This window comes from Centroberyx affinis, unplaced genomic scaffold (assembly GCF_046629955.1).
Source record: "Centroberyx affinis isolate AG114_WGS23_722 - 3 ecotype Tasmania unplaced genomic scaffold, CSIRO-AGI_Caff_v1 ptg006087l_1, whole genome shotgun sequence".
Taxonomy (NCBI): Eukaryota; Metazoa; Chordata; class Actinopteri; order Beryciformes; family Berycidae; genus Centroberyx; species Centroberyx affinis.
In genome coordinates this window covers 165970-176274 of record NW_027283098.1, presented here as the reverse complement: position 1 = coordinate 176274, position 10305 = coordinate 165970, and the positions used below count along the sequence as shown (strand labels likewise).

General features: G+C 41.1%; 1 protein-coding gene across 1 annotated transcript; it reads right to left on the bottom strand.

Annotated features, from left to right (window-relative positions):
• Positions 1-5490: 5490 nt before the first annotated feature.
• Positions 5491-8286, bottom strand: gphb5 (glycoprotein hormone subunit beta 5). The gene is made up of 3 exons (XM_071512099.1): positions 8225-8286; positions 7459-7654; positions 5491-5682 (listed from the first exon to the last, which is right to left on the bottom strand). Exons 1-3 carry the CDS (start codon positions 8284-8286, stop codon positions 5491-5493), a joined length of 450 nt encoding a protein of 149 aa, XP_071368200.1.
• Positions 8287-10305: the final 2019 nt, after the last annotated feature.

The window sequence follows — 10305 nt, the reverse complement described above, 5'->3', positions numbered from 1 at the left end:
ATACGTAGTATGGCCATTTTGTGCAATGGGGCAGTCAAAAATCTCATGTACTGCCCCTTTAAAAAATGTGGAAATGATCAGAGTAGGCTACTCATTTCACTCTAAATAACTGGTCAGTCTCTCACATCATTCTGGACACCTTGCGTCTCCCCTCCACATATCAGGAAACCTTCCAGTGAGGCTGCAGAACCTCTGTCCATGGTGACACTGATGTGGAGCCTCCTCCTCCTCCTCACTCTTCCTCCCTCTCCACTTCCTCTTTCCTCCTCCTGCCAAGAGCTGTTCCAGGCCCCCCCTCCCCCACCCCCCCCATCCCCCGGCCCAAGGAGGAAGTGGTAATGTCAGAAACGATTAAGTCGACGGGGGTTGTTAGAGCGACTCTCCTGTCCCCGGAGAGCCAGCAGCCCAGACAGCTAACCTCTCCTCTCTGCCTTTAACCTCGCCCTTTTCTGTTCACCCTTTAAAAGCCTCTTCGGTGTTTGCTTGCACATTTTCTCCCCTTTGTTTCCTGGTATTGGGTAGCTTTGTCAATATAAGGTACTGCTTTTTTTTGCTGTGAGTGGAGTTGTGGGCTGCTAAAAAAAAAGTGGGCAGAATCGATGGCTGCTGAGGATTGTCTTTGCATGAAATGGCATATTGTCGTTATTGTCATTTTATCTGTTGTACACTGTGAAAGAGAGTCCAGCAAACTGAGTCAACCTGTTGTCTTTTGTTTGGTTCCTGGTACTAGCTACCAATGGAAATGTATGGTACTGCACTGCAAAAAATCTCCATCTTAACAGGTCATTTAGTCTATTATTGAGTCCTAAAATCGTAATTTTCTTAAATAAGTGAAAAAATCTGCCAATGGGGTTTGATAATTTCACTTGTTTCCAAAACAAATCAACTAATTTCAAGAATTTTGTAGAATCAAGTGTCATTTTCTTGATAGTAATGCAGTGATCTGCCTTATTCTGACTGGTTTCAACATACTGACACTCAGGTCAAGATTAAAATAATTTATTGTAACAAAAAGAGGGGTGTACATTTCTTTTAAAGCTGCAATAAATACAATTTTCTGACCACTAGGGGGCGACAGAAACAGCAACACATTTGTAAATAACACACAGCAAAGACACTTGCCCACTGCACTACAGAGGCCAGGTAGGTACAGCTAACCACACCTCCAGAGAAGTCTCACTTTGCCAGATCTTTCTACCGCTGAAGTGAAGTGAAGAGGCAGGTAGCAAGTTTACTAGTTTAACAAGTGTACTTGCTCACTTCATTGATTCTGCCATTCTGACAAAATGTTTAGGGAGAGTGCCGATTTTAAACAGCGAGGGAGGAGACAAGCTAGTTTAAAAACATGAAAAGCTGCTGAATGGAGCGAGAGGAGCTTCGTTAAGGAGCGGACAAGCTTTAGAAAAGAGGAGAAAACAGTGTGTGGCTATTGGTTTATATCATTATGTCTCAATGAAATCTCCATATAGCATATATTAGGTTCAGAATTGGTTATAAGGTTTGTTGTCGCTTATTGCAGGTTTAATTAGTAATCACAAGTTTACATTAGTTCTATTCTTGTGTTTTGTGGGGCCCTCTGGGGCCCAAGGCAGTCACCTACCTTTGCCAAATGTTAAGACCGCCCCTGCTTAGTAATTCACCCTCTATGTTTAGAGTTTGTTTCCTGTTATAGGGCAGTCATGTCAATACACTCTACTGTGTGAGTTGAGTTTTTAGCTTTAAAAAAAAAAAAGGCTGGAATCAATGACTGCAAAGGACTGTAAGGAAAGTACTGATTTGGCTTCTCAAAAAAGAACACAATCTATAACACCTAATGATTATCTTTGCACTAACTGACATGGTGTGAGTCATAACGATGACTCATCTTCACTCAGTGTCACTCATCTACACGACCTGCTGGTTAGAGGCCGTCCGCCCAGTGAGCAGAAGGTCATTTGATCCTACTGTGAACGTCTACCTCCTCACTTACTGACAGCCTCAAATTAAGATGTAAATTACATGATTGCAATGATTCATTTGAAATTAAATGTGAATATGTGATGAAAATTAATATTTTAAATATTGACCTATTTTGTTCCTTTTTTTCTGCTTTGTGTGCGGAAACTGCAGCCAACACAGTGTAATCGAACATGTGTTTGAGGTCTGGAGATGTAATGTTGAGAACAGAAAACACTTTTTTATGAGTAACATCCTTGCCAGCTTCTGTGTGCGTGTTTGTGTGTGTGTGTGTGTGTGAGAGACAGAGAGAGAGAGAGAGAGAGAGAGAAGTAGAGAGATAAAAAGATAGAGCAAGTGAGACAGTCAATGACAAGATAGATAGATATTGAACATGGATGTGTGTGTGAAGAGTGACAAAAAAGGCTCTGTTCACACTGCAGCTGAAAGTGTCCCAATTCGAATTTTTCCTCCCATGTGACTCCAATCAGATGTTTTCTAATCAGTGGGAACAGCAAAAAACTGCATGGTGTTGCATTTTATCAATTCCCATCTGGGTCACATGGATATGTGGCACCAAATCAGATCCTGAGGCATGAGACCTACATGCAACTTGTATTTGAACGCTCAAATCAGAATTTGTCAGTTTCCATGACAACCAGTAAATCTTACATTATTCACCTGAGGCGTTTGTCATAATTTTGGCAGCTTAGCTGAGTCAGCGTTAGCATGGAGGACAACAAGACACAAGACAAATAGCTGACTTGGTCGGTATTTAGGGAGACGCCTCAATTCAGTCAAAACTCGAAGCCACATAGTGTGACTTAAAATGTTTGAATACAGTAGAGAGGTAATGCACACCAACAACTGTTGAGAGGTGCTGATCACTGGAAGTAGACAGGAGAAAACAAGGAGAAGTGTGTCGCACACTCTAGCTCCGTAGCAAATATTCTTTGATGACGTTTCGGCCCAAGCTGCGGCCTTAACTTCAAGATTAAAGGTCCCATATTCTCCACTCTCCAGTGTTTCATTTTGTGTCTTGAGGTCCATTCAAAGCTGTGTGTGTGGTGTCATGTACCAAAAACACTCTCAATCCATTTCTCCACGTTCATTTTCCAGCATCTCTCTGAGCCTTACCAAGAACAGGCTGTTTCTGTCACCGTGTCTTTAATGCTCATTAATATTAACAACCCCTCTGTTCTGATTGGCTAACCATTTCAAGAGTGAAACGTGAGACGCCGCGGCCCGACGGCTACAGGTAGGGAAAACTCTCCAGTAATAAACAATGACAACCGCTCAACCGCTTTGAAAAGTCTATTATTTCTTACAAAAATGATAATGAGCGAACCTTTGTGACGCCACAAAGTTACGGAAGTCCAAACGGCTCGTTTAGAGGCTCGCTTTTCTAATATGGATTGTGTGGATTTAGTTGGCGACCGTGCGATTTGATACTTTCACCATGTTTAGATAGACCATCCAACTCCTTTATAATCAAAGAGGCAAGGGGAGTCCTGTTTTACATGATATGGGACCTTTAAGTGTCTCACTTGAAGAGGGCCTCAGGGCCAAAACGTCATCAAATAAAGAATATTTTCTATGGAGCTAGAGTGTGCGACACACTTTTTTTTTGTTTTCTTAAAATGTGTTTGAAACAAGTGGAAGAAGCATAGGTACAAAAACGTCTTTTGCTATTGTTATTTGGTGCACACACGTCTTTTTGGCATCACTGTCAGTTCATATTGGTATCAGATATGGGTTACATCTTTGAATAGATATGAACTGTCATCCAAAAAAACAACAAAAAAAAAAAACAGATTTGAGCAGAAATTCAGAATTGAGCATGAAGGCCTGCGGTGTGAACGCAGCCAAAACGAGACGGACAGAGAAACAGAGAGACAGAGTTCATATCATGGCAGTACTGTATGCTCCTCATCCCTCCTGCAGCATGAGAACGCCCCTCAGCCCTGGATCCCCTTAGTGACACGTGAGCACACAGGGATTACATAAGCCCTTTCTCCTTGGGAATCATATGAATAACAACACTTAGTAAGGCCTGTTTTTCTGCCCTGCCGCTGATGACTAACCAGCAGGAAATTTGGCCTTAGAGCTCAGATTGGTTAATTAAGCACTAACGAGCGGTCACATCATTAGGCGCCCATCAAAGACTAATTATTCCTTGTCAATTACAGCAATTGCAAGTCTCACACTGATTGCTTTGTTTATGATGAAAAGTTTGAAGGTAAAAAAGAAGCACTGAGGAAAGTTTGTGACATATTTTGTGGTATTCTGCAGTTTTAAAGAAGAGATATGAAGATATGATATGAATTTATATCATGTTTATATGTGTACATGTATTGCCTGCACAGACAGACTGACCAGATGTACTGTCAGATTCAATTTAAGTGGCATAGTGAGGAGGGAGACCCAGAAGACCCAGGTTTGAGCCCCTGTGACAGTAAATGTCTCCTTTGGGGGAGAAAAAGAAGTCTGCTTCCATTTAAAATCACAAGTGATCCACTTGTGTTGGTTGCTGAAATGAGAGTTCAATAGATGTTTTGGTAGTTCAACAGTCCAAGTTGTGCACCATGTACTTCACTGTATGTCCTTCAATCAAGCAGAAGTCCCTTCAAAAGGGAACTGGATGACATTTGATTATAAATCCAACTAATAATTGTTTTGTTAGTTTTCTGTGCCTGTTTTAATAGAGAAAATTAGGTTCAATGAGTGATTACTTTAATTAAAATAAGTGTTAGTGGGTGCAAACCATATATTTGTAACATATGAGTCAAACGTTTTTTTTGTTGATTGTATGCATCTGAATAAAGCAGAAATCCCCTGAAAAATGAGAGATTATGATCCACTGAACTATTATAGCATATTGAATTTATTGAATAGTACATCTGGATTACATTATAAGCAGGCCAGGAAACTAACATGAACTTTGTCATGTACAAAGCAACACAATGGCTGAGTTTTTAGTTCTACAAACATTTCTTGGATTCAGAGCTGCTCTGGAAGCAGAATTAATCTCAGTGGTTGAGTTAAACCTCAGTGGGCGGAACCAAAGAACCACATGTTTTAGAGTGCAAGTTAGCTAACTGCCAAACTTGAATGGCAAAGAAGAACTTTATATATAAATGACAATGACTTGTATGTTTTTCATTCATTCACGACCACGGCATTCATGATGTTGAAGGTCAGCAGCTAGCTAACTATCTTACCTTGATAGCTATAGGCTAGCATGGTTAGTTTGAACTTGAAGGTCAGCTAGCTAACTAGCTAACCTAGATAACTTAGCATGACTAGATAGTAGTTTTTCAGTTTTTCAAAAGCCCCAGCTCCCATTACTTACATTCATACATACATAACACTAGCACATTCCCCACACATGTATACTTACACATAAAACATATGGCCTACATACATTCATATGCACATACAACGACAGATTAGATTCCCATCCTGATTGTGTAACAGTCATTATAAGAAAAATTAATGATTTTTTAAATTGTCTTCCGCCTGTTCAGATTTGTGTGTGTGGGTCCTGTGGGAGCGTCAGACGGAGGTTATACATTCAGTGGTGCTGGTGAGGCAGACTCCACAGTCGCACCTCAGGGCCACAGGGTAGGTGTAGGCCGGGTCCACGTTAGCCGAGCAGTTGGGCAGTCGCACGGTGACCAGGCGGGTCTCGTTATAGGTGCAGACTCGCTGGTAGGACTCGATGAAGGGAGGGTCCAGGACGGGCTTCTGGAAAAAAAACACAAAAAAAAGACTAATTCGCTTCTATATAATCACAGAACTATGCCAAGATAGTCCCCAAAACCAAGATGCTGAGTAATGTGAAAAAATTCTACCTTTTACCTTTTCTACTCTGCTGCCCCTCTGACTCCGCCCCCTGACCTGGCCCCACCCCCTGCGCTGGCCCCGCCTCCTGCTCTGGCCCCGCCTCCTGCTCTGGCCCCGCCTCCTGCTCTACAAGTGGCCACTCGCACGACATAGTATGCTGCTATGTATCACCAAGTACCGAGGGAAAGTCAAGTCATGACTAATGAATGACTAATGAAATGGGGCTTTGGACCCAAGGGGCAAGAGCCACAGACAAGACAGTTTCCTGAATCACAGTAACCTGAATTTGGAAACAAATCTACTTTATTAGATTATTCACTTTTAATTATAGCATTACTGATTTGATCCACAACCACACCACAACAATATTTTCAGGTATCTCTCTTTTTCTTGCCTGGTTGTTATTTATTTAGCCAATATTTGCACACAACCAATTTACCAATGGATCTCTGTGATAGCACCAGCCGAGTTTGCTGGGAGATTTGTGACGCAGCTGCAAAAGCCTCTATTGATTGCTTGTAATGTTGGTGATGAAAGGAATTTAATCTTATTCTACTGTTGCAGTAATTGAATTTTGCTCTGGATAAGAACGTCTCACCCAAAGGCCTAGAATGTAAAAATGTAAATGCTGAAGCGGGGGCAGTGTGGTTGTAAGTGGAGACTCGTCCTGTAAAACCATAAGGTCCCAGATTTGATCCTCCGTGACTCCCAGTGTCTGTCCCGCAGAATGTCCTAAAGCAGGACATCGAATCCTGACGCTGCGCTCTGACCTCTCTGTGCAGGGAGCAGGTGAAAAGATGAGTTTCCTCCCTGGGGGATCACAAAAGCAGCCAGGCCCTGCTACATGCATACTCACTGGACTGCAATAATAAAGCAGAAAGAACCACGAGCTTCCTAATGCCTCCTGTCACCGAATACAATGAACCCGATGAAACTTGAGATTTCACAGAATTTTGTAACCACTACCCGGCGAGTTATGAAATCCAATCGTCGCTTTTTATGCACTTGAGGCATTGTTAAGAAAACTACTACTGTCACTTCAATTTCTCGATTCCGTGCTGCTTTCTATTCTTGCTGAACATTAACTCGATTTCAAATGTACGGCTCTCCAAAGCCTTCTGCACGCCTCTATTCTTCTGCAGGGTTTACACTTCAGACTTATCCAGCCACTTATTATATGTGACAGTGATGGCAGTCTGAACAGAATTAAAAACAGAATATATTTTCCCCTGCTTAGGCAACTACAGTATCTATCTATCTATCTATCTATCTATCTGTTTGTATTTTTGTCTCTCTGTCTGGCACTGAGCAGCTGAATCCCTGCCAGTACTGGTAGACCTTGCACTGACCTCCCTGTGGAGGGGGCAAGCAAAAACAGAATGTCTCTGTGGGGATCACCTGTCTATCTGCACATGTGTCTATTTGTCTCACTCTCTCTCTCTCTGTCTGTCTCTCTATGTCTCTCTCTCTCTCTGTCTCTGTGTCTATTTGGCTGGCCAGCTGGCTGAATCTCGCTCTCATCCATCTTCTCTGTCTCTCTTGCTTCAGATTTAAGCTGATGCAAACGGCAGGCTAATTTCTTTTGTGTGAAGTTGTCAGCGTTGCTTGGGTATAATTACATTACGCCCCTGCTCCCGCCTGTGTGTGTGTACAGTAGCCGCCCGCCCGGCTCCTCACCTCCCAGGTCTCGCAGCGCCCCCAGCAGGCGTCGGTGGTGATGTGCAGCCCCCCGCAGCCGGGCTTCCTGGCCAGGAAGGTGAACTCCCGGACAGCACAGCCGATGAAGCGCCGCAGGTTGACGGCCGAGGCTCGGGGCAGGGAGTCCGGCTGCAGACAGATCCACAGCACCAGGCAGGACAGAACCAGACCAGACCTGCTGGTGTCAAGAAGTTCAGATACATTCCAGAATACATCAGCACCTTTAATGTGTTAGACTGTATATAACCAGCACCTTTAATGTGTTAAGACAGTATGTAACCTATCAGGTTGTCATGTGAAAAAGTACATTCAGGAACGTGTCACATCTGCCTGGAGAAAGTCTTTTATCTCCAAAAAACTCAGGTTTTCAGGAATTAAGGAAACTAAATTATGATTATGATGATGATGATTATTATCAAGGGTTTTAAAAGGGTTTCATGAGCCCAAGGGTCGTAATTCAAAGGGTTCCGTTTTTAAATCACTTCTTAAAACCCAGTTGCATTCTGTAATAACTCTTCTTAATTCTTTGGGTCTTTTTTTAATTTGATTTTGTTTCATTACTTTTTATGTAGTCTCTAGTTTTTATGTATTTTTATGCTCTAAAAAGTGCTTCGTAAACTCTTTTTCTTTTTAATTATTTTTATTATTATTATTAACATTTCCTCCCACAGAGGACACTGTAATTCTTCAAATCATTAATCAGTAATCACTCACCAAAATTGGAGGTAGGCTACAAGGTTTTCACCTAAGAACTGCATCATCATCATCATCATCATCATCATCATCATCATCATCATCATCATACATGACAGGTCAAGTACTCAGAATAAAATATCTACATTGTACCTTTTGTCAAAATTTAGGCGATGTATTCTGCTTAGGAAATTAATTTCAATGGCAATTAAGCTGATCAGTGAGTATTCTCCACATGCCCAGACATTCCTGTGTATATCCTCAACTAAACTACTTGTTCTGTGTCATATCAGCTGTGACATTCACACTGCCATGAAAGAAAGAATCACAAAGATGATGGGATCAAAATGGGTTCAAAACGATTCTCAGAGAACACTGAGTGGACAAAAAAATGGACCGATCAAGTGAGTACAGGTGAGAGCTATATCACACCTTATTGATTTCACTTATTAAATCCATTTCAGTCGTGAAGGAGAGATGGAGATGATGAGATGATGCAGCTAAAGAAAGATCTTTAAACAACTGAGACATGGAATGTCCAAAGAGGTCAGAGGTCAGGCTCAGCTACTGATAGGGCTTCAGTGATTTGCTGAAGGACACTTCAGCAGGGTGGATGCTGAAAGAGAATTGTCCTATTACACTGCATTGTTGAACACTAACTCCAGGAAACGCATCACAACTGGACTCGATCCTGATTGGCTCTCCTGACTAAAGAATTACTTTCAATCAGGCCAGTTTGCAGCATTTGAACTGGAAGCCTCCACTCAGCAGGTTTACCTCATTTGACTTAGAGGAGCTGCTGCTGACGGCCAATCAGGGTCCAGTATTGTGACGACTTAGTCTTCACATTCATTCAATTTAACTAATTCAATTCAACTAAACTGCATTTATTTTCAAATCATCATGAAGAATGTTTTTCTTATCCTGAGCCATAGTCTATTTGGAAAAATAAATCATGAAAAATTCTACCTTTAATCCTACAAATGAGTCCCGTTAGTCCCATATTTAGTCCAGCTGATGTCATTGGTAGGTGAAGTAGCAGTGTAATAAGCAGGATAATGTACCTGGAGCCGGTCATTATTGTGAAATAAGCCCCTTGACGGTGATCGAGCCCCTGATGCCAAGCGGATTCACTCTGTTGGGGCTTATTTTGCTGTAATGACTGCCTCACTGTACATTAACTATCCAAAATAAAGCCAAAATGCCCCCCATAAAATAATCTTAGAAATACAATCACAACATCATTCTTGAGTGTTTTGCCTTCTCAAAATTCCAGTGGTGGAAAGTAACTAAGTACATTTACTCACGTACTGTACTTAAATACAGTTTTGAGGTACTTGTACTTTACTTGAGTATTTCCATTTTATGCTACTTTGTACTTATACTCCATACATTTTAGAGGGAAACATTGTACTTTTTACTCCATTACATTTATTTCACAGCTATAGTTAGGCTACTAGTTTCTTTTCAGATCAATATTTTATATTTAAAACATTTGATCATCTTTATAAAATAACTATAAAATAGCATTGTTATAAATTAGACCAGTGGTTCTCAACCTTTTTCATATCAAGGACCCCAAAGTTAGTACACATTAGGGCCATGGGCCCCCATTTGTCTCTCAGACCCAAATCTGAGAATATTTTTATTGTTAGATGTGATTTTGTCCAGAATTCTATGACTATCTGTATTGTAGGCAAAGATAACAGTGAAAATATGATAGTCATTCTTCTACATTCTGTATGTGTTAACTTCTTGTAAATGATATAATGGTGAAGTTTAACAATTCATCAATTTGCTGGGGACCCCCTGGAACGCCCTCAAGGACCCCTGGTGGTCCCCGGACCCCACGTTGAGAACCACTGGATTAGACTACCCAAAAGTATAGCTAAATTGTTAAGATTAGCTTCACGTTGACAACTTTAAAATGCTGCTTACATGTACATGTATGTCAATAAATCAGTATTAATATTCCAATAATTTATGAAGAATATAACTCTCTAAATGGGGACAGTTTGCATAATGAGTACGTTTACTTTGATACTCTAAGTACATTTTGCTGCCAATACTTATGTACTTTTACTTAAGTAAAACTTTGAATGCAGGACTTTTACTTATAATGGAGTATCTTTA

Bases quoted from the DNA above. Each gene is read 5' to 3' on its own strand.
- gphb5 (XM_071512099.1), bottom strand. From the start codon at position 8,286: ATGTATGATGATGATGATGATGATGATGATGATGATGATGATGATGAT. The intron at 7,655-8,224 runs GTGAAAACCTTG...TGACACCAGCAG, and splicing joins GATGATGATGCAGTTCTTAG to GTCTGGTCTGGTTCTGTCCT. The intron at 5,683-7,458 runs GTGAGGAGCCGG...TTTTTTTTCCAG, and splicing joins GGCGCTGCGAGACCTGGGAG to AAGCCCGTCCTGGACCCTCC.